Below are 25,549 nucleotides of genomic sequence, written 5' to 3'. Positions count from 1 at the left end.
TATCAAAGCAAAGTGCTCTTCTTTTCGCTTAATTGCTAGAGTTTTCGATCAAAAATGGCAATCGAAATTTTTTTCATCACTCTCAAACCTTTTCTTGATGGGTCAAATTACAAAGTTTGGAAATATATGATGGAAAATTATCTTGATATGCAAGGGGTTGATTTATGGAGTGTTTTTCTAAGGGGATGGACACCTCCATGTGACAAGAATGGAGTTCTTTTGAAGAGAGTAGAATGGTCTAAAGAGCAAGAGAAGGAAAATGGTATGAATAGAAAAGCCATCACTACTCTCCTCTCCTCAATTTCTAGAGAAGAACAAGGTAGAATTCAACACTTGAATTGTGCCAAGCAAATGTGGGAGACTCTAGAGAGCTACTATGAAGGTACACATCAAGTTAATGGTAAGAAGCTTGAGTTGCTTCTTGGAGAGTATGAAGGTTTCAAAGGCTTGCCTAATGAAGATGTTTCTTCTATGACCTCAAGACTTCTAAAGATTGTTCATAGTCTTGAGCAACTTGGGAAATTTTACAAGCTTAGTGAAATCAATGGTAAAATCCTTAGATCCCTTCCTATTCTTCTATGGCAACCTAAGACCACCGCCATCATTGAAACTCATGATTTGTCCACCTTGAGGACGGATGAGTTGATCGGGAAACTTCTTCTCCATGAGATGTCTTACATCAAGCTCATTGAAGCTGAAATGGCAAGGGAAAAGAATATTGCTTTCAAAGCTTCAACAAGTGATCTTTTAGAAGAAAACAAGAAGGAAAGTAATGAGGAAGAACTCTTGAGGCTCACAAAGAGAGTAAAGGAGCTCAAGATGAAGGGAAATGGCAATCAAGGTAGACCCTCCTCTTCAAGGAAAAGCTCAAAGGGGGGTTCCAAGACTTTTTGGGATGGTGATTCTCAATCGGATGGTGATAGCCACCATGATGCCAACTTATGCCTCATGTCTTTTGAGGAGGAACCAACACTAGAGGTAAACCCCCAATCTTTTATATCTTGGGATGGTATTGGTGTTGAATCACATGATGCATGCTTAAATATTAAAAATGATATTGTTGATGATGTTATTGATGATATTGTTGTTGATGATGCTCATGATGATGATGATGATATGTATAGCATGCTTGATGAACTAGTAATTAAATGTGGTGATTATAAAGCCAAGATGCTATTTTTCAAAAATGAGGCTTCTAAAGCCAAAGATGAAATGATTGTTTTAACAAAAGAATTTCATGAGCTTAAATTGTCAAATGAAGCTCTCAAGTCATCTTTAGAATCTATCCCTAAGCAAGGTTTGAATGTTGATAACTTGCTTAAGGAAAATGATCAACTAAAGAATGAAATTCTTGAATTAAAAGATTCACTTTCAAGATTTCAAAAAGGGAAGGCAACTTTGGATTCAATTCTTGTATCTCAAATATGCCCAACCATAAAATATGGACTTGGCTATAATCAAAATGCTTCTAGTTCCAATGGGACTAAATTTGTGAAGTCCATTTTGCCTCAAACTTCTTCTATAGAAGTTCCTCCTAAATTGGTCAAACCAATTGAGGCAAAGAAGGTGCATGCTCAAGCTCCTAGGCCTAAGCCATTCTTGGCTTAAAAGGCTAAGAGCAACAAAGGTACAAGACCCTTGAGACATGGCTATGCTTCTCAATATAGTCAAAAATGGAACAAGAAGACTAGAAAGAACTCACATGTTCATGCATCTTCAAATGTCAATTCTTGTGTACATGCTTGTGCTTGTTCTTATGAGACCATTAGAACCAAGCCACCTCAAAAGCAATCAAATGTGAACCATAGAACTCAATGTTTTTATTGCATGCAATATGGTCACATTAATGTTCATTGCTATGTGAGAAAAGTTCAATTAAGGCTAATCCCTTTGAACTATTCAAGCATTAACTTTCAAGGACCCAAAGTTGTTTGGGTACCTAAGTGATTTGCTTTGTAGGTACAATTGATGTCCACTAAACCAATCTCAAATCATAAGGTGGATGATCAATGGAAGTTTTTGGAAAATGGCAACATAGGTAAAATTTGTATCAATCTATATGCCATGTTTTCCAAAATTGTTGTTTTGAGGGGGAGAATCAATTTTTCAAAACTTAATTCTCCAAAAAGTTTTGATATGCTTTAAAACTTTTTTAATGATTGGACTTGCCTTGGTACAATTCAATTGATGAATTATTACCTATTTTTGATCATTTAAATCAAATTAGTTCAATCAATTGAGTTTTAGGCTTGATATGCATATCAAATTAGTGTCTTGCGCCTCAATTGAATGAGAGACTAAAAATTGTTTTCAAAATCTCCTTCAATTAGCTCCTTTGTCCGTGTTCTAAACATGCTTTGATTCTTTTTGTGCTTGACAAAGGGGGAGAAGTTTCCATGCTCAAATTGCTAAGTTTTTTTTAAAAAAATTTCTTACTTATGCATTATAAATTGCTTATATCTTTTGTGCATAAAGTGAGGGGGAGCCAAAATCAATTTGACTCTTACTTAACTTAGTCATTTTAGCATGTTGATTGTCAAACTCAAAAAGGGGGAGATTGTTGGACCTTTGTCCTTTCAAACTCCTTTTGTTTTGACTTTGACAATCAACTATGAGTGATCTAATCATGTTTATTAGTGTATAGGAACTCATAGGAACAATCGGAAATCAATTCGGAGCTCTCTAGCAAAAATCGTGTTTTTGAGTAGAAAGCTGTCTAGTAGCATATCTCGCCCGTGATGGATTTCCATCTCGGGGGCGATATATATCACGGGGGCGACGCAAATATCACGGGGGCGATATTCGAGCTGACAAAACCCTAGTCGACCGTTGGAACGAATCACGGGCGCGACGAACACATCTCGGGCGCGATAAATGAGACCGTTGAAGATCCAACGGATACATTTTTTAAGACCCAATGAAGCATTGACACGTGGCTCTAGCCGTTGAAGGTTTTTGTCTCATTCAAATATCTCGCCCGTGATCCATGCATCACGGGGGCGATATGTGTGCAGAGATCATTTTTTTGTTTTGTTTGTTAGTGTTTTGTTTGGGGATTGCTTTGGGTATAAATATAAACCCATTTGCAATGTTTCAAGGCTAATGATTTACACACCTTGAAACAACAAACATACATTTTTAAATCACTTAGTTTTGTTGTAGTTTTGGAGTAATCTTGGAAACTCCTAATCATTGTGAGTTAGAGTTTAGCTTTGGAAAAACTCAACCCTTGTAGGTTCTTGATTATCCTTGAAAAATCAATTGTGAGTTTGAGATTATCTCTAAGAAATCTCTTTGTAAAGTTGGTGCTTATCTATAAAGCACAATCTCATTTAGTGGATTCTAAAATCTCAATCTTAGATTGAGTAGTGGAGTAGGATCGTGAGTTGATCCGAACCACTCTAAATCTCTTGTGTCTTTCTTCTCTATCCCTAACTTGTTTGAAATTCTAATTCCGCTTTAAAAGAATTTTAAACTTCCGTTTTCCAAATCAAAACCGGTTTGCCATACCCCATAGGGTCTTTCAGATATATATATATATATATATATATATATATATATATATATATATATATATATATTCTGTGAGCTGTTTCTGATATGTATTGTTAATGTATCCGAGATGTATGGAAAATGTATCTCGAATGCATTGAGGTATCACCATTGACAAGATGACGCGTATACCATTAAGGATATATTTATCATGTATAAATCATATATCAAAAATTATCTAACAAATACAACTGAAAAACATGCCAAACACGTTTAATGAATTAATATATATTTAAAAATGAATGTATTTGAGCTGTTTCTGACATGTAACTGAGATGTATAATATATGTATCCAATAAATATCAAATATGTATCTCGAAGACAGTCACATACTATTAATGAAACACATTTGATACATAATCTTATAATTATTTAAAATAACAATATAAAAAACGATATATTCACATAAGATATTCATTTTTACATTTTTTTTCTTTTTGTAAGTTACTTTTTTTTTTAAATATACCTCATTTGCTATTTTCAGTTTAATTATATTAAAATATGTACCACAAATGCATTAAAAAATAATAGTGGAGAAAAGTATCAGTTTGCCCTGTTTGAGTCAATCTAATACTTTTTCCATCTTCCTCACCCTTCACTCTCATTTCCTTTGCAATCAGATATTCCTCTGCAATTAGATCTAATTTTATTTTTTTATTATGAGAATAAGGCAAAATCATCAAAGGAAATTCATAAGAATCAACATCCCAATTGATAAATAAAAAATAGATATGAAACCAGAATATAAAAATTTAAGATTTTATCATATTATAATTTCTAAATATTACCCAGTCACCCAAAGAAACAAATATCATTGCATGACGTATCGAGTGATGTATCTATAATGTATCGTTGATATATCTAATATGTATATATATATGATATATAAATAAAAAAGATGAACCAATAACGATATAATACCGTCATAAAATTTATCACAAACTGAAGTTAATTTTTGAATTTATATAAAAATGTAAACATTTACAACTTTGTATTTTACATGAGAAATCATATCTCATAAATAGTTCAATTAATACATCTCAGAAATAGTTCATGTATATTTTAAAATATTTATAGATACATCACCAATAACATTTAGCTTTTATCAACAATATTATAGAGATTATAAGTTTTTCGAAATTTGATAAAAAGAAAATAGTAAGGCATAAAGCAAGTATGTAAACATAAAACAATGATTATATTTTTTGAAAATAAAATTGGGAAGAAAAATAACGAGAAAATAACTATTCAAACAAAAGAAAAAAAATTAACTATTCTCTTTGCTTAGCTATAATGATCATCAGTACTATTGCAGAATTTCTCAATCTTGCTTGATTTTGATAAAAGGGAATTCACGAGTAAAAAAAGAAGAAGGTTGAAACACATTTGTGTCTCCTTGTACACATAATTTTGAGGTTCATAATTCCAATTTGGTTGTTGCATTACGAAGATTTGATTTACTTGAATTATTTATAGTCTCCACAAAATCTAACTCATCATCTTCACCTTTTCTCAGGATGTTTTTATCTTTTAATTAAAAATCTCAAAAAGACTTGAAACCAAAACAAAATTCACTAACCCAAAAAAATAAATGAATTGAAAAAGAAGAACATTTTGGTTATTCGATTGTCGGTAATAAAAAAAATCCAGGATAAAGTGTTTGTTTTTTTAAAAAGAAACTGGATATAAAAACAAGAAGAGAAGACATATCATATAAAGAATTTGAAAATTTAATAGAAGAGTAAGGAAGAAGAAGAGATGATATAAGAGATTAGTTCTTTTGAAATTTAAACTTTAAAAAAACGGCAGTTCATGAAAGAGAGAGGAAGAGGAAAATGGAAGAGAGTAATGGAGAGGAAACCAAAGACCAGTGCATGTGTTGCTTTTTTTTTTAATCGTATGCCACATATAATACTATGATTAGGTATGTATTTTGTGTAATAATCTACCGTTTTCAGCTCTATGGTGTAAATGTCAAGTTAGCATTTAATGAAAAGAATTAGCTCATTTAGCATTTTTGTAAAGATTCAACGTTTTTGAAAATTTTGTGTAATTTTTCCAATAAAAATACCATTAATTGGAATGCAGCCCATGGAAGAAAGGTTACCCTTTGTTAGACCCACAATTGGAATACAGCCCATTATTTTAAGGCTCAAAGTTTTAGCTGCTTCTTAACGGAAAACCCATTTAAGGCCCCTTTATCCGGTTTTTCTTAATAATTTTTTGGCCTAATTATTTAAAAAAAACCCCACCTTATAACATTTTTTCGTTTATACCCTCACCTAAGAAAAAGTTCATTTCTACCCTTTTTTTGATTTTTCATTTTCATCTATACCCTAAAATTAAATTTTTTGACAATTAAATTAATTAAAGGATGAAAACATTATAAATAATTAATAATATTAATGTTTAATTAGAATATAAGCTAAATATAAAGGATCATTTTGAATATTTTTCCAAATGAAAAGAGGTCAAATTAGCTCTTTAGGGTAGAGACGAAAATGAAAAATCAAAAAAAGGGTACAAATGAACTTTTTCCTATATCAGAGTATAAACGAAAAAATGTTACAAGGTGAGGATTTTTTTAAGTAATTAGGCCTATTTTTTTGTCTTTAACTAGTCTATATACTTAACTTACTTGGTCTTCTTTAAAAAAATACATTACACTAACCGTAAAATACATGTGAGACCAAATTTAAATACTAATTTAACACATTAACAAAATATGCCGCATCATCAAACTTTAAAATGGAGCATATAAACAGAAATCTAAAAGTATATTGGCAAATTGAACTAATTTAAAAAAAAAACAGATAAACACAAATTTAAAAATATAAAAATTTCGACTGAACCACATGCTCATAACTTTTCATCCATTAAAAAACTTATTAAATAAAAAGTAACAAAAATACAAGAACCTATTAAATAGCAACATTTCAAGAGGACCAAAATAAAAAAAACTTGAAAATACAAAAGCATTTTAATGGATGAAGCATTTCTTAAACATAAAAGCCTAATTGTAAAGAAAAAATTTCAAACCTTTACGAATAATTGCAATTTCACCAAACTTTTAAATTTTATAATAATATCCTAATTTCATAATTTCGGTACAATTTTAACAATTTTAATCGATTTAATTTTGTAAATCTTTTATCTTAGTGCAATATCTATATTGCTTTATTTGGCTCTTGTGAATAATTTTGGCTTCAACTTTGTTTTTTTTTTACTTTAGCCATCAAAAATTAGAAAATTTAAAATTAAACTTTAATGCTATTTATAATTTTTAAGAAATTATAACTAAAATTTAAAATTTTAAAAAATAAATTTTGCTAATTTTGGAGTTAGTATATATATTTAACTGAAAATTAGGAACACTTAAATTAATTAGAAAAAAATTAGCTAAAATTACAGCAAAATGATGAAATTGAGATAATATTACAAAAATTAAAAAATTTGGTTTAAATTGTAAATACACGTAAAAGTTTAGATTTGTTTTACGATTAGGCTTAAAAATAAAGTATGTTCTTCAAGAAACAGCATGAAACTTTGTAGTTATACACATAATTAGGTAAATCTCGAGTTTGAAACACTTTTGGGAATAAAGAAAATATGTTAGAAAAATAAGGGTGGAGATTTTCGCACTCAACTGTTTATATTTGCACTCCAATTATACCTGTAAATTACTTAACTATCCTTAATTAACTGTCCTTTATTTTTTTATTTTTAAATGTCCCATAATTACCCTTATATTGACATCACCTTAATCTTACTCCTATTGTTTCTTTTTTCAAAATCTTTTGTTACACTGACATCTATTTAAATTATTAAACCAAAAATTAAACATACTTTTTTACATGGACAAATCAAAGTTTGAAGATTTGAAGCTTGGAAATTTCCAGAACACTGATAATAAAAGCAACTCAATTTTTTTTATCAAAATCTCATATGCTTAATGATTCTAATTTCTTGAATTTTTTTTAATGTAAATATTCATTATGTTTTTTTATTATATTTTTTAAATAAAGTTATAATATTTGTTCTTCATTAGACTCGTCAAAATTTAAATAAATATTGTAGTATTATTATGCTAACTACGACTAATAATAATATTTGTTTTTTATTTTCTTATTATGTTAAACACGATTTTTATAATATGGCTTAAATTTTTAATATTAATGGATATGAATCCATATCTTTATTTATTTATAGAAAATCATCTTTTATAAGGTCCACTACTAAAATGGAGCTTTTTAGCGACGGATTTTTCCGTCGCTAAAAGCCCAAATCCGTCGGGAATTGCTTTCCCGACGGACGTAATCCGTCGGTAAATGTGGCGTCGCTAAATACATTAGCGACGCCACAAAACAATCCGTCGCCATTTGGCGACGGAAAAATCCGTCGCCAAATGGCAAAGGTCCGTCGCCAAACGTGTCGCCAGGCGACGCGTTTGGCGACGTTCCAAGACGGATTTGGCGACGGATAAATCCGTCGCCAATGCCCGTCGCCAAATGGCGACAGCTTTGGCGACGGATTTATATCCGTCGCCAACTCCGTATTTAAATTTTATGATTGGGTTTAGCGACGGACTCGATCCGTCGCTATTCCGGACAAATCCGTCGGGAAATTGACAAAAATCAAGCATAATTTTTTTTGTTTTTTTGGCTTTTTAAATGAATGCATACCCTGTTTAAATACGCATAAATTGACGCAAATTACAAAAACAAAGAAAATATCATATATATATATATATATAACGTACGATACATGAAAATTGTATACCAAAAACGTCCCTACACTACAGTACTACAAATCTTTGACGTCGTCATCTGGGACAACGTCATCAGTAGCCGGTGGAGCCGGTGGTGGAGGAGTGGGTAAAACATCTCCCGGGGCCCGCTGCTGCATCTGCTGCATCGCCGCTGCAACCGCAATCTGGACCTGATCACGGATTGTATCCGCAAACTGAGCGATGAGATCAGTGCGGAACCTCGCATCGTCGGCTGGCGACATGGTCTGAGCGGAGCTGCCGGCTCGTCTACTAGAAGTACCCCGCTGCGAGGCTACGTACTCAGAACCAACTGAGCCTAATCCGTAGATACGCCGCTTTCTCACCCCCTCAACAGCAAGATAAACTTCGTCCGGATCCACTGGGGTAGATGTTGTACTCCCCTCGGATGTCTGTGTAGCGGCCATCATCTCCTGCTCAAAACGCTCCTACAATAATAATTTAAACCAATTAGTTTCATATGAATTACATGTTTCAAACAACTTAAACGTTATTTCTAATAAAAATTCGGCAGCATCTCGTTTATAAAATGAACATCACCCATTTTTCAGGGAAATCCTGCAAACTTCAAATTGTACAAACTAGCACATATCAACAACCAAACCACTTAATTCAAAGGAACAACAAAGATACCTAATTCAAATAAAATAAATTACGTGTTTCAAACAATTGAGATATTATATTCAAACTATTGAACTACTTAAACTATTTGAATACTACTTTCAATCAATATAATTTTAAAAAGATACTTACAGCCGCAATCCTCGCGCGCTCATCCACGAATCGGGTAGGGTCAGCCTTCAGAGTGTGCATCCGCTTATGCACCTCAGCATGTGTCGGCTCGCGCCCCAGCTCCCTAGCCTGCCAGACAAATGTAGTTATTTATAAGTTCATTTAACAACAAAATATAACATAAAATACAAATATCATTCAACTCTTCTCTGGACTTAGCATGGTCTTTGGTCTTCCCAGGAACATTAAGCACTGTATTGAAAATGTTGTCGAATACATTTTTCTCAGTATGCATGACATCCAGATTATGACGAATCATATTCGTTTTCCAATACGGCAAATCCCAAAATATGCTTTTCATATGCCACCCATGATGCTTTGATTTCTGAGCATTCGTCTCCTGAGCTCCAACCTCGTATGCCTTTTTAAAACCAAGGCTATCAATCTCTTGTTCAATTTCCTCTCCAGTTCTGTATCCCCTGAATGATTTTCTTTCTTTGTAGCCCTTTTTAAAATCCGTAGTGTTATTACGGTACGAATGTTCATGTAATACCCCAAAATACTTAATTAGCTAATTGGACCACGTGTCCAGTTTTGATTCGCCAGAATGGTGATATCAGGAGAATTTCTGAAAAAGATAAAGTAAATAAGTTTCAAGTAGGTCGGTTTTGAGAAATTAACTATGAGAAAATTTAAGGTTATATTTCAATTCTAAATTTAGAATTGGAATTGAAAGGAAAAATGTCAAGAAAAGTCCAAAATAAAGTACAGGGACCAGAGTGGTAATTTAGCCACTTTGTGTCGGAAATGAAAATATTGGATTTTGATGGGAAAGTGTTAATATCGAGTTTCGTATTATTTATTGGATATAAATAATACGTATAAGTCATAATAAAAGGATTTATCGATTTAGTTATGGACTAAATCGTATAAAAGAAAAGTTTAAAGAATAAATGATAATAAACAAAAAGAACAAGGATTAAAGTGGCACTTTAGCCGGATTATATATGAAATGAAAGATGGAATTATAGAAGCAGAGAAGGATCGAGAGAAATGGGAAAACCTTCGACGATACCGTCGTTTCGCCGCCGTTTCGCCGTTCGACGTCCGATTCGAGTGATTTTCGCGGCGATTTCTTCAGAATCCCGTCCTCTATCAATCCCAAACTCCGTTATAAGGTAATTCTTTCATATTGGATGTTAAATTTGGATAGTAAAGGGCTGTTTTGAGTTAGGATTTTGTTTGGATTGAATTTGACGTTTTTGAAGTTATTATAGCGTTTTAATGAAAACCGAGATGCGGGTTTTGTATAGTTGGATGTATAGCACGTCGGGATAGCTGAAAAGCCCCGGAAAACGACTTTCCGGGGGGCTGTCAAGGGTGTGCGTTCGCACACATTGAGTGTGCGTTCGCACACTCCTTGAAATTTAGGGTGTGCGTTCGCACACTCATTGTGTGCGTTCGCACACAACCTAAAATTTGGCAGATTCAAAATCCCAACGGTCAGTTTATAGATTTGCCTCTTAGGAACGCGTCTGTCAAATTTCAGCTCGATCCAACGGTTCAATTGAGAGAGATCGTCGTTTTACTAAACAGTGTCAGTGTGCAGGCAGCACATGCACATTGTCCTGAAAACTCCTTAAAACTTCATCGAAATGAAACTAAACCTTAAAACTTAAAAGCATTATACGTATAGGAATACGAGATTCACGTCTAATCATTAAACATTAATTATTTATCAGACGTGTCAGAGCAGAGAGGTCAGTAGACGTGGGATAGCAAGGGCATATCATTTCATCGACCATATTTGTGATTGGATTGCGGTCACTGTGAGTTGCTCTTTACTTTCGTGTATTATACATATAAAGTTATTTTATATTGATATGTATACTGTTTTTACGCATCACATGTTAGATGATTTGATTAAATATTATATGTTTCTATCAAATGTATATACGAGAACTAGTATGCGATCCGAAGAAACTAGCTACCTATTGGGTGTCAATAGGCTGTGTGATCACCAGTATCGAGTCAGTCTAGTATGTTTGCATTGAGAAATGACTTGACACAGCTGGGAGCTGTTGATGAATATGATATTTACGATTGGGTTATGATTTCGATACGCAGAGTGAACTCGGCTACGGTGTAGCCTGGAAGTCCCCGTATCGAGTGGCTGGGCCACCAGCGAGTTGGACTCGCAATTGATATTTACGATTGGGTTGAATGATATATGATTATTCGAGAGATGTGTCGCATGCTAGGATATTAGTTTCACACGGATCGAATACATGTTTATATGTTTTATATTATTGTTTTCTTGAGATGCGATGCTATGTTTTTAAATTAATACCGTTAGTAAAATGCAACCTCACTCAGTATTTTCCCAAATACTGACCCCTCACCTTTGATGTTTTCAGGTACTTAGTATGTGGACCTAGCTAGAGGCCAATTTTGAAGTCCAGAAGTCAGTTGTATATGTTTAGTATCTGACTTCTGTGAATGCTGCAGTAGTGGTCCCGCGTTGACAGAGTCGTAGCCTAGACAGCAGTACACATTGAGTGTACATATTACTTGCTGTCCAGTTTAGATGTTTTGTAGGCTACGTGTTTTATATGTGGTGCATGGCACTAGGTGCCAGTGATATGTTGGATACACTAACTGATGTATATAATACCGCGAGGCCAGTTTGTACGAGGTACGGTAACTAGAGCCCGCGAGGATAACAGAACAGTTAGTGTAAATGTTTGTGTATACATGTTATGTATACTTGCTTCTGTTGCTTTATGCTATTTGTTTATTATTTGCGAAAAATTAATAGTGATTTAAGGCTTGCTACGGGTTCCGGAGCTACCACTCCCGTTCCCTAGCGCCGGTTGCGGCTTAATATTTTGGGTCGTGATAATTGTGGTATCAGAGCAGTTGGTCCAGTTACCACTGCAAGTTTGTTTTGATGATTGTTTGAGAGCAGTTGGTCCAGTTACCACTGCTAGTTTGTTTCGGATGTCTGTCTGAATTGTGAAACTCTGTCAGTAAGTAAACCTAGGAACTACTGCAGCAAGAGAGTCAAACCTTAGTTGTTTGCATTTGATTGATGTGTGCATTATTAGTAAGTTCCATAAAGCGTGCGAACCGAGATGGTTAAATGGAGAAGTGATGAATATTTGTGTATATGAGCGGATAAGGCAACTAAGTGTTTATTACTTGTGTAAGGGATATTCAGTGATTACGTATTTGCGAATTACGTATAGATTGATTTGAATTTAATGTTTGTGATGCCTTACGAGGTGATATTGAAGTTAAGCAAGGAAAAAGAGGGCTCAGATGGTCGCTGGCATTGGAGTTGTTTCTTTTTAGCATATCTGGGCAGAACGGAGCTCAGTCACATGTTGCAGAGGAATGGGAGGAAGCACCTCCTATCTGTCAAAATGGATTTCACAACGAAATAGGCGGACCATCTGAAGTCCACCAGAATGGATTACACTCAGATGCTAGGAGATCACCTGAGATATATCAGAATGGTTTCATGTCAGTATCAGAAATTGATAGTTCTTTTAGGGTTAGAGGTAGAACTCACTTGCTTGAAATGGAGTACGATGAAGAAAGTGAGGAAGAATCAGAATAAGTTCATCAAGAAGAGGACTTTGAAGAAGAAGAGTTATCAGGTAAGTCAGACGTCGAGGAGTACCGAAGTAAACATTTCCGGTCCAATGTGCGGAGGTACCGCAATTTGAGAGAAGATGGAGGGCTAGTAAATGGCCAGGCACAAGGGGTTTTGAATCAGGTTAGGAGACAAATGCGCTCCTTTTCTGGAGGAATACTACCAGTGGGACTGTGTTCCACTGACTTTTTACGTATGGTCGAGGGAGTCCCAGATCTAGATAAAGATAATGAGACAATTAATCGTAGATATGTCAGGAGATTAGGACCAGAGTTTGATGAGCTATACGAGTATGTTCACGAGCACTTTGGAACGCTCACTATGATGGCCCGTAAGATCGAGGCTGACCACGAGTGGGATGGCAATCCTGTTCGACCCTACTTTTTCAGATGTACGTTCTATCCAGATTATACTTGTCAATCCTCTGGTATTAGGACTAACCCCCACTCCGTGCATAGAGGCGGAGTCAACTCCAGTAGAAGAGTTAAGGGTCGACACACTGGAATAGTTATTAGGAAACCTAGCGTTCCACATCAGGCACCCTTAGGTATAAATGATTAATATGCTTTGAGTATTTGTGTTTATATGTTGCATTGTTGTGTATATGTTTACTGCATGCATGATAGAGCATAACGAGTAGAATGTACCTATAGGATAATACCTCAGATAGGTAGGGCCTATAGGAAGCGATATTGACAAACACGTGCTTAAAAAAATGAATATATAAACATAATTTACAAAAACAATAATATAATAAACGATAAATAATACATTTATCGCGAACGTAATTCCTGTATTACGTTCTAGAAGTTGTGAAGAAAGAGATGGGTTACCAACAGGGAATCGATATGAAACATCGGTACCTGCGTTTGTACAGGACATGACATGGTACAGAGTGTTAAAGAAGTGGTTGTGGTGATTACAGCAGTAGAAAATGTTGAATTAAATTAAGTTATCGGAGATATGGAGAAAGAATTGATGTGATAGGAGAATAGTCAGGAAAATGACAGAAGGTGACAGCAATACAAAAATTTGAAATGTACCCAATAATAATAAAGAAAGCCGTTAATAGTCGCAGAGTGTACAACCTGGAGTAAACTTATGTTTTATGAAAAGTATGAAGAATTCTTAAGATTTTTCAAAGTACGATTGTGCTCAGACATCGCATATGACATTGCATAATCACGATAGGAATACATAAGAAAATGATTTTCGAAATGTAGATCATGCATCATATCTTTACAATGATAAAGAAAAATGCGATTTTGAGCAACTCTTTGGTGATGAGAGGTGTCATCACTCTGAGCTACAATTGTACTAATGATTTCAAACGATTTATGAAAAGTGATTTAAAAGAGCTGGCCAGCCAAAAGATGTTTTGAAATCTTTTATTAGTAAGTGAACTCAGATGTGAAACTCTGCGACGGATAATAAAATGTTCTTAGTAAATAAGAATAAAATTTAAAAGCAAATCCCAATAACAGAATAAAGCCCTGTTAATGATAATTGCAATAATGTTAAGGGAGCTACAGTGAAATGTGAACGAGGAGTTATTGCCGGAGAGCGAACGCAGTCAAGATGCAATGCGCTGGCAATATTTAAGGATATAGTAATTATCCTTATGATAAAGTAAAGGATGAAATGACAGAGAGTCATATTAAACGAAAGAAATACAACGAAAATGCAAGAATGAAGAATATAATGAATATCATTATGTTGAGATAAATAATACTGCGATCGTGAGTCATATCGGAGGAGAGAAATTAAAAGTATAAAAGACGATAATATGAATGATGAACATCAAGTGATATTTTAAGGATATATAACCTTATCAATATCAGTGTTTGAAGATATAAAAGTAGAAGGAGAAGGAATACGAAACGACGAAGAAGATAATCTTGTAAGACGTGAAAGTTTGAAATTAGATAGATCAAAAGATAAGTGATGCTAATTAATTGATATTAGGTGAAGTCACTAATATCAGCATTAAGAGTTATAAGTTGTGTTAACAGAAAAGAGAAGAGTTAAGTTATGAAACTCTAGTATAAGGACAAAAGCACACGTATAGGTATACATGTCAGTAAATATAAGAATAATGGATAAGATGAAAGAAAGTATAATGAAGGGACTCATATACCCTTAAGATTTAGTAAGATGAATAGAGAAGTGGAAAGTTCTAGAGATACGTCAGAAAGATTATCAGAGTGGAACAACATTAATAGAGCTATTATAAATAAAGGAAGAACGTAATGAATACAGTAATTAAAGGACAAGATGATACTTCATTACTATTGGACCGATAGGAGTAAATTCTATCTAAGAAACCACGGTATCATATTAGTACAGAGAAAGTAAGTTGTTTAAAAGATAATTAGAATCTTGACATAAATGCTGAAAAAGCATAAGGTGTATAGGACGACAAGTCGGAACTACTCCCTAATTTTGGGAGTTACAAAGTCAATTACAATCTAAAATGTTAAGAATAAGCGGAAAACACTTCAAGAAGAAGATGAAAAACAGAATAAGGACAAACTAAGAAACAATCATAACCAGTATTGAGCCAATACCTTGAAGGGTGAGAATAAAATAGTGGAACTACTCAGAAGCAAGAAGTAGAAGTGTAAGATGAAAAAGAAAGTTGTTTATACAGTAAGAAGGAATAACGATAAAGAAAGTAAATAAGTTATTAAGAATCTACTGCATCTGTTAAATATTAAAGGTAAAGATGAAGTTAAGCAAAGGCTAACTAACGATAAGGATTCTTGAAATAGTTAAATGTTAAAGAAACATATGAGATTCTTACGAGATCATCATGAAAAAGGAACGGTAACACAAAGGTAAGACAGCTTTGACTGGAAAGTCAATAAAAGACTCGAAACGTACCTCAAAAGGGTAATGAGAGAGAAGTGAAAAGGATAAGAATACGAATAGTATTAGTAACAAAGGCAACTGTACAAGCCATACGATTAAAAGTAACGTGAAATGAAACGTTTAAGACAACAGTAAAGGATGAAGGATCACGACCAACAGAATGACGTGAAGTTCACAATAGATTAAAGGAGCAAAGGAAAGAGAAATGGAAGATAGTGAAAAGAGTATCAAGTTTAGCTACGTTAAGAGAAAGTGAAGGTATTAAACATAGTGCAAGTTGAGAAAGATTGGTTAATGAAGAATAAAGTGTCAGAGAATGACAGCAAGGAGTGGAAAATGACAAGAACCAGTTAAGAAAGGAAAGTGATAACTACAGACGATAGGAAAGATCATAACTGCAAGTTATGATTACAAGAGAAAATATTCATAGGAATATGAATAAAGTAAGTATGTCATCAAGATGAATTGGCACGTCGTGACCATTCACATATAAAGGAGACGAGTAGCAACCCTATGGCTACTAAGAATGAAATGATGAAACGAGAAAACATTAGATTATGATTAGTGACAACTAGGTGGCAATGATGTAAGGAATATGACATCAAGAATACGTCCAAGAACCATTCTATCTCGGAAAAGATAACAGATGAGACGAAGGTACCAGTAAGAGAATTCTCAACGATTTAACAGCAAGCAACTATCAAGAGTTGAATAGACAATCGATTAGCAACAAGTATGAAGTTATAGCTGTGCATGGAAAACTAAAGTTAAATAAAAGGAAAAGCTGTGATCAAAACGTATTAATGGACGTCAAGGAAACTGTAAGGATAAGTTAAGATCCCAACAAAATTTATGAAAATTCGAGGACGAATTTTTATAAGGGGGGAAGAATGTAATACCCCAAAATACTTAATTAGCTAATTGGACCACGTGTCCAGTTTTGATTCGCCAGAATGGTGATATCAGGAGAATTTCTGAAAAAGATAAAGTAAATAAGTTTCAAGTAGGTCGGTTTTGAGAAATTAACTATGAGAAAATTTAAGGTTATATTTCAATTCTAAATTTAGAATTGGAATTGAAAGGAAAAATGTCAAGAAAAGTCCAAAATAAAGTACAGGGACCAGAGTGGTAATTTAGCCACTTTGTGTCGGAAATGAAAATATTGGATTTTGATGGGAAAGTGTTAATATCGAGTTTCGTATTATTTATTGGATATAAATAATACGTATAAGTCATAATAAAAGGATTTATCGATTTAGTTATGGACTAAATCGTATAAAAGAAAAGTTTAAAGAATAAATGATAATAAACAAAAAGAACAAGGATTAAAGTGGCACTTTAGCCGGATTATATATGAAATGAAAGATGGAATTATAGAAGCAGAGAAGGATCGAGAGAAATGGGAAAACCTTCGACGATACCGTCGTTTCGCCGCCGTTTCGCCGTTCGACGTCCGATTCGAGTGATTTTCGCGGCGATTTCTTCAGAATCCCGTCCTCTATCAATCCCAAACTCCGTTATAAGGTAATTCTTTCATATTGGATGTTAAATTTGGATAGTAAAGGGCTGTTTTGAGTTAGGATTTTGTTTGGATTGAATTTGACGTTTTTGAAGTTATTATAGCGTTTTAATGAAAACCGAGATGCGGGTTTTGTATAGTTGGATGTATAGCACGTCGGGATAGCTGAAAAGCCCCGGAAAACGACTTTCCGGGGGGCTGTCAAGGGTGTGCGTTCGCACACATTGAGTGTGCGTTCGCACACTCCTTGAAATTTAGGGTGTGCGTTCGCACACTCATTGTGTGCGTTCGCACACAACCTAAAATTTGGCAGATTCAAAATCCCAACGGTCAGTTTATAGATTTGCCTCTTAGGAACGCGTCTGTCAAATTTCAGCTCGATCCAACGGTTCAATTGGGAGAGATCGTCGTTTTACTAAACAGTGTCAGTGTGCAGGCAGCACATGCACATTGTCCTGAAAACTCCTTAAAACTTCATCGAAATGAAACTAAACCTTAAAACTTAAAAGCATTATATGTATAGGAATACGAGATTCACGTCTAATCATTAAACATTAATTATTTATCAGACGTGTCAGAGCAGAGAGGTCAGTAGACGTGGGATAGCAAGGGCATATCATTTCATCGACCATATTTGTGATTGGATTGCGGTCACTGTGAGTTGCTCTTTACTTTCGTGTATTATACATATAAAGTTATTTTATATTGATATGTATACTGTTTTTACGCATCGCATGTTAGATGATTTGATTAAATATTATATGTTTCTATCAAATGTATATACGAGAACTAGTATGCGATCCGAAGAAACTAGCTACCTATTGGGTGTCAATAGGCTGTGTGATCACCTGTATCGAGTCAGTCTAGTATGTTTGCATTGAGAAATGACTTGACACAGCTGGGAGCTGTTGATGAATATGATATTTACGATTGGGTTATGATTTCGATACGCAGAGTGAACTCGGCTACGGTGTAGCCTGGAAGTCCCCGTATCGAGTGGCTGGGCCACCAGCGAGTTGGACTCGCAATTGATATTTACGATTGGGTTGAATGATATATGATTATTCGAGAGATGTGTCGCATGCTAGGATATTAGTTTCACACGGATCGAATACATGTTTATATATTTTATATTATTGTTTTCTTGAGATGCGATGCTATGTTTTTAAATTAATACCGTTAGTAAAATGCAACCTCACTCAGTATTTTCCCAAATACTGACCCCTCACCTTTGATGTTTTCAGGTACTTAGTATGTGGACCTAGCTAGAGGCCAATTTTGAAGTCCAGAAGTCAGTTGTATATGTTTAGTATCTGACTTCTGTGAATGCTGCAGTAGTGGTCCCGCGTTGACAGAGTCGTAGCCTAGACAGCAGTACACATTGAGTGTACATATTACTTGCTGTCCAGTTTAGATGTTTTGTAGGCTACGTGTTTTATATGTGGTGCATGGCACTAGGTGCCAGTGATATGTTGGATACACTAACTGATGTATATAATACCGCGAGGCCAGTTCGTACGAGGTACGGTAACTAGAGCCCGCGAGGATAACAGAACAGTTAGTGTAAATGTTTGTGTATACATGTTATGTATACTTGCTTCTGTTGCTTTATGCTATTTGTTTATTATTTGCGAAAAATTAATAGTGATTTAAGGCTTGCTACGGGTTCCGGAGCTACCACTCCCGTTCCCTAGCGCCGGTTGCGGCTTAATATTTTGGGTCGTGACAGTTCAGGTGGTAAGAACTTTCTGTGGCAATCAAACCACGATTGTTTACCACTCTTCGGAAGGGTAATTGCATCAGTTTCTTCCATACAGTGAGGACATGCCCGTTTACCCGATGTGCTCCATCCAGACAGCATTGAATAAGCCGGAAAATCATTGATCGTCCACATAAGAGCGGCTTTCAATTGAAAATTTTGCCGCCTATGAATGTCGTATGTCCGCGTCCCAAATTCCCACAAATGGTTCAATTCTGCTATTAGCGGCTGTAGGAAAATATCCAAACTGCCTTTTGGACTATTGGGTCCGGGAACAAGAACCGTTAAAAACATGAACTCGTCTTTCATGGCCATGCCAGGAGGCAAGTTATACGGAGTCACAATTACCGGCCATGACGAGTATTGTTGCCCAAATGCACCAAATGGTTGAAACCCATCCGTACACAACCCCAATATGATATTTCTAACTTCTGCTGCAAAATCTTGATGTAACTCCGAAAAGTGTTTCCAAGCTGGCGAGTCAGACGGATGATTCATCACACCATTCTCCATCTCGTGCTCGGCGTGCCACCTCATATGTTTAGCTGTTGCCCTAGAAGCGTACAACCTCTGCAGCCTCGGAGTTAAAGGAAAGCAATGCATTTTTTTATAAGGCACATTCGTCTTTCTTCTTTTTGAATTACCCGCAGTAGCTGGTTTCCACCTGTCATGCCCGCATACTTTACACAAAGTCAAACCCGCATCGTCACCCCAGTATATCATACACATATTTTTACAGCAGTCAATCACTTCAACTGGAAGCCCAAGCCCTCTGACTAGCTTTTTATTGCTGTACGAATTTTTCGCTAACTTGTTGTCTTTAGGTAACAGTTGATGTACAAACTCGCTCATTTCATTCATCAGACCGTCAGACGCTTGAAATCGGCACTTGAATTCTAAAAAATTTACGGCTGCAGACAAAGCGGAGTGTCTGTCATTCCCAGGCCATATGGGTTCTTCGGCCGCACGCATCATATCATAAAACTTCTGAGCTTCTGCATTCGGAGGCTCTTCTGTCCATACTTCGGGACCACCCGCATCAGTAACCATTCTCTGGAATGAACTGCAACCCTCGTCTTCATTTCTATGCTCCCACATGTTGTCCGCTTGCAGAACATTAACAGGCACCTCGACCCTCCTATTTTCCTCACCATGGTGAGTCCAGACGTGGTAATTACTCACAAACCCGTCTGTGTAGAGATGAAACTCCACTTCGTCAACAGTTCGAAAAGCAGTGTTCCGGCATTTGGGTTTAGGGCAAGGGCATTTTATCTGAGCCCCGCTCATACACTCGGGGTGTTGCACAGCAAAGTTCAAAAACTCCCTAACGTTACTGATGTACCCTTCAGTCAACAATCCTCTGACCAGTCTCCCACTATACATCCAACTGCGATCTGAATTCATTTCTGTAGCACGTACATTTAGGTGGGTTTATTACTCGGTTACAGCAAAGTCAATGTAATTGACCGCTTAAAAAGAAAGGGCCCTATCCCATTCGCAAAACTGGGTCTACTTAATACGATCACGATATATGCATAAATACGAAGAAAAATATTTGGCAGCCTTCCGGCGCAGTTCTCCAAGTGCATTATCAAATATATGCTGAATAACGCCAAATACATATTCCGTTAGGAACTAGCGTTACGCAGCATATACTAGATAGCCACCCGAAGAACATACGACGGAAAAACTACCAAATATTTTTCTACCGCATCTATACGTATATTTTTTTCCGTGATCGAATTACGTAGACACCAGTTTTACGAACTGTACACACGTACAATCCCGTGTCGTTCAATCTCTTGAGGACACGGGATGAGTTTTCTACGGCTAGGTGAGATTTTATTCGGTGTGAATAAAATCTTTTTTTGTTTTTTTGTTTAAGATTATTCAGTATACAATAATTAAATAAAGTAAAAAAAATAAACAATAGTATTTACTTGTTGTAGAGCAGAACCGCAACTGAAAGGGTAAAGTCGAATGTACAACAGCGGCTATCAACTCACCAACGGGACACAAACCTACAATAAATAGTTTGAAATCGTTTTTTTAGAATATTACAAATTTTATACTAAATCTATATTTAACTAAATATATAGTTATTATATATTTTTTTAACGAAAATTAGGCAGCACTTCCCCTAAAAATGAGCATCATCCATTTTTCAGGGAAAGCCTGCAAGTAAACAATACATCTCAAAAATATGCAACACACAAATTATAACAATTAACACTATTATACCTAAAGTAATTCGATAATTTTTATTAATAATATAAATTCACTATCTAAATCACAACAAAATTTATTACAAACAATCGACAATTAAGCTAGAGTGATTCGATAATTTTTTTAATAATAATATAAATTTGTAATTCTTTTATTAATAATATAAAATAAACCGCCTAACAAAAAAACCTAACTAAACCATTACAATTTTTGTAACCTATAATTGAACCAAATTAACAAACTTTAAAAACAACCTAATATTATAATCAACCAACTTCAAAAAGAACCTAATAAACTAAAAAAACTAGTAAATTAATCTAACATAAATAATAAATATTTAGCCTAATAATAATAATAATTTAGCCCTAATAAACTAAACAAACTAATTAATTATTCTAACATAAATAATAAGTATTTAACCTAATAATAATAATTTCGCCCTAATAAACTAAACAAACTAATTAATTAATCTAACATAAATAATAAGTATTTAAAGTAATAATAATAACTTAGCCCTAATAAACTAAACAAATTAATTAATAAATTAACCTAATAAATAAAATTAACCTAATAAATAAAATTAATCTAAGCAAATAAATTAATCTAACACATTACCTGGTTCAGCAGCGGCAGCGGAAGAGGCGGATGATGATCGGCGGACGGCGGCAGAGGGAGGAGGCGGACGGCAGCAGCAAAGGAATTCCGGCAGCAACTTTTTTTCCTATTTCAAATTTAAAAAATAAATAACTAACATATTTATTAAAGAAAATAAACATATAAAAGAAAACTTACCTTTAATCCGGCGACAGGCAGCAGACAGCGGCGGTGGCCTCCGACCAGGACGGAGGAGATAAACGGCGCGAGTCAAATGGAGGGGGGAAAAGAAAAGAAGGGAAAACGGCGGTAAGGGGATGACGGCGGGGGAAAACGGCGGTAAGCGGATGACGGCGGGGGAAAACGGAGATGGGAAATGGGAAGAAGGAAACGGCGGGGAAATGGGAAGAAGGAAACGGCGCTAAGTGATGAATGAAAAAAATAAGAATGGGGAGGGAAGAAGAACGGTTTCTGGGTTTAAGGGTTGCATTTGGCGACGGATTTTACAATCCGTCGCCAAATGCCACCCTTAAATGCACCGTTTAATTAATTGGCAATTTAGCGACAGATTTTACAATCCGTCGCTAAATTGCTCAATGAAAACGGTGCGTTTTGGCCAGTTTCCCACCTAAATGCCGTTTGGCGACGGATTTAACAATCCGTCGTCAAACGGCGTCGCTAAAATTGGCGGGCTTCATCCCGCCAAATTTTAGTGACATTTGGCGACGGATTGGAATCCGTCGCCATATTCCGTCGGCAAATGTACATTTAGCGACGGATTTAGAATCCGTCGCTAAAATTCGTCGGTAAACATCAGCTTTTTAGTAGTGGTCATGTGTTTATTGGCAATTAAAATAGAAAATTAAAATTTAATTAGTATATATCAATTCAAATACACATAAAAGCAAGTAAGTTTAGAATGAAAAAAGTTATATCCATTACAGTAGCTTTTATAATTAAAAAATTTGTTTAGCGGCCACTAAACTAAAAAAGAAATATACATCAGAATAGCTTCTAGTATAAAAAAATAAGATTCAATTAATATATTTGTGCTTTTTAGTTGTGAAATTTTTTAGAATTCAATTAACATTTCTAATTACTGTAGCAAATATTTTTAGTTTTATTTTTTCGTATCATTTGCACCTATTAAATTTTTATTAGTAATTTTATTTTACAGTTATATATCTATACTTACTATACATGCATGAACAATATTAATTAAAATTAAAGAAATAATTATAGAATATTTTAGGAAAACTAAATATATCATATGATATGTGAATATAGTATAAAAATAAAAATTTAAATACCATGCTATTGAATTGTCAAGTTTAAAGAATAAAAAATAATATTTAAAAAATTAATGTATAAAAAAGATTAAAATAAATAATAAAGAAGCTCAAATTAAAGAGTGGATTGATTAAATTCTGTTTTTTGAGATTTACACTTTTTGGGTGGGAATTAGACGAATGAAACTTTACCACGTAAGGTGGGTTAAAAGAGTTGGTACAAAGTGTTCATTTTCCTAACCTTTATATATATGCCTTGCAATAAAACCAGATTCACTGCAAAAACATCTCATGCAATTAAATTCTTTTTAAGACAAAAGACAATAAAAGAAAAAGAAGTGCTTAAAGATTCTGTATGCTTCCACTTTATTCATTTCATTGCTACCTTTCTTTAAATCACCCACCACCACCGTCCTCTTCATCCACTGCAATACCATGTCACATTCTTGCTTATTATATCACTCTTTATTCTCTCTGTTACTCATCCTAACCACCGTTTCACTTTTTAAACTCATAATAGCTCAACCTGCTGCTCATTGCAGAACATCTTGCGGCACTATTCCAATAAATTACCCTTTTGGTATTGATGACGGCTGCGGCAGCCCTTATTACAGCCGCATGCTTGTCTGCTCCGATTCGGGAACCCTCGAGTTTCGAACGCCTTCGGGAAGATACCAAGTTCATAGCATTACCTACTCCGATCCTCATTTCATAGTCAGTGATCCATTCATGTGGAATTGCCAAGATGGAAGCCACTTCAGGGAAACGAGGCCGTTTAGTCTCGACACGAGTACACATTTTACGCTTTCCTCTCAGAATGATTATCTTTTCTTCAATTGTAGTGAAGAGAAAGTGATCGTGGAGCCTAAGCCGATCTTCTGCGAGCGATTTCCTGATAGGTGTGATTCGACGTGTGATAGTGCTAGTTACCTCTGCAGGCATCTGCCTGGATGTGCTACTGCATTAGGTGGAAGTTCTTGCTGTTCTTACTATCCGAAAGCAACCGAATCTTTGAGGCTAATGCTCCAGTATTGTGCGAGTTATACGAGCATTTATTGGAGAAACAATGGTGCTAATTCTCCTTATGATCAAGTTCCTGAATATGGGATCAGGATTGATTTTGATATTCCTGTGACTACACGTTGCCTTGAATGTCAAGACATGACCAAAGGAGGCGGAACTTGTGGGTTTGACACACAGTCACATAATTTCTTGTGCTTGTGTAGCAACAGAAATGTCACCACTTATTGTAGAGGTCTGCCATTAAATTCTTCTGCTAATGTCTGTCTGTCTTATCTAATAGTTTCTGTTTTTCCTATTAATTTGATTACTCTTTTGTAGATGATCACGCCGCTTCCGGGCAGCACAGCAGGGCAGGAGTCATTGCAGGTTAATTATGTACTCAATTCTAATTAAGGGGCCGTTTGGTTCGCCATAAAAAGGGGGGAATGGGAATGGGTATGAGAATGATTCCCATTGTTTATGTTTGTTTTGTCAAATTGTAATAGAGAATGGGAATGTGATTACCCCCTCAATGGGAATCACCCATTCCCCCCTTACCCCATGGGAATGAACTTTTGGGAATGGGAATCAAAATTTTACAAATATTTTAATAATAGATAATAAATATATAATTATTAAAAAAAACTATTTTAAAATATTTATTTTAAAAAAATATACTTAAAATAATAAAAAAAACGTTTTTAATATTTTTTTAAAATTATTTTTTTAATAATTTTTAAATAATTTTTATTTAAAAAATAATAATTTTTTATTTTTTTTTAAAAAATAATTTTTTAATTTTTTTAAAAAATAACTTTTATTTTATAAAAATAATTTTTTTAATTCGAAAATAATTTTTTTTATTTTTTCGAAAATATTTTTTATTTTTATAAAATATTTTTTAAAATTTTTTTAAATTTTTTAAAAATTTTTTTATTTTTTTTTTAAATATTTTTTATTTTTTTTAAATTTTTTTATTTTTTTATATAAAAAAATATTTAAAAAAAGTATTTTTAATAAACAATAAATAATTTTTTTATTAAACTTTATCCATTCCCATTCCTACACTAATTTTGAATCAAACAAAAAATGAAAACAATCATTCCCATTCCCATTCCTTCTCATTCCCATTCCCATTCCGATTCCCATTCTCAACCTTGAACCAAACGGCCCCTAAATGTTTTTTAATTGTTCAGGGCTAAACTCAATTACTTGAAAAATTTGTTATTTCGGAGCGCAGGGACAGTAACAGGAGTTTCAGCTGCTGGAGCCTTAGGAGTTGGTGCTGGACTATGGTTTTGGAAGAAAGTAAGAGCTAAAGCGCCCGTAACATGTGGGGTTCAAACCAATGACAATAGGCTTTTCTGATAAAACCAATCAACTAAAGTAAAGTGCAAACACACCATACTTTATTCTTTCTCGACCTTTTTCTTTATTTATTGTTTGAATTGCTTTTTGACGTGCCTTCCTCATTAAGTTACATATGTTCTCAGTTTAATGCTTAATTATAATGTAATTTTTGCACCAATCAGAAAAGCTGCAGGTTTTTGATGGTATCACA

General features: G+C 34.6%; 3 protein-coding genes across 3 annotated transcripts; 1 reads left to right on the top strand and 2 right to left on the bottom strand.

The window, feature by feature from the left end:
• Window positions 1-8,355: 8,355 nt before the first annotated feature.
• Window positions 8,356-12,187, bottom strand: LOC126664461 (uncharacterized). Its single transcript, XM_050356853.1, has 4 exons — window positions 12,140-12,187; window positions 9,348-9,575; window positions 9,092-9,199; window positions 8,356-8,766 (listed from the first exon to the last, which is right to left on the bottom strand). Exons 1-4 carry the CDS (start codon window positions 12,185-12,187, stop codon window positions 8,356-8,358), a joined length of 795 nt encoding a protein of 264 aa, XP_050212810.1.
• A 2,970-nt stretch (window positions 12,188-15,157) lies between these two features.
• Window positions 15,158-23,423, bottom strand: LOC126664450 (uncharacterized). Its single transcript, XM_050356842.1, has 8 exons — window positions 23,372-23,423; window positions 23,255-23,262; window positions 21,719-21,824; window positions 20,818-20,898; window positions 19,559-20,283; window positions 18,882-19,447; window positions 15,296-15,323; window positions 15,158-15,196 (listed from the first exon to the last, which is right to left on the bottom strand). Exons 1-8 carry the CDS (start codon window positions 23,421-23,423, stop codon window positions 15,158-15,160), a joined length of 1,605 nt encoding a protein of 534 aa, XP_050212799.1.
• Window positions 23,280-25,544, top strand: LOC126669509 (uncharacterized). The gene is made up of 3 exons (XM_050363030.2): window positions 23,280-24,241; window positions 24,328-24,375; window positions 25,229-25,544. Exons 1-3 carry the CDS (start codon window positions 23,422-23,424, stop codon window positions 25,354-25,356), a joined length of 996 nt encoding a protein of 331 aa, XP_050218987.1. The 5' UTR covers window positions 23,280-23,421; the 3' UTR covers window positions 25,357-25,544.
• The last annotated feature ends 5 nt before the right edge of the window (window positions 25,545-25,549 follow it).

The sequence above is a fragment of the Mercurialis annua genome, linkage group LG1-X (genome assembly GCF_937616625.2).
Source record: "Mercurialis annua linkage group LG1-X, ddMerAnnu1.2, whole genome shotgun sequence".
In the NCBI taxonomy this organism is placed as follows: Eukaryota; Viridiplantae; Streptophyta; class Magnoliopsida; order Malpighiales; family Euphorbiaceae; genus Mercurialis; species Mercurialis annua.
The sequence above is the reverse complement of the archived record's forward strand: the minus strand, read 5'-3'. Positions and strand labels throughout refer to the sequence as shown.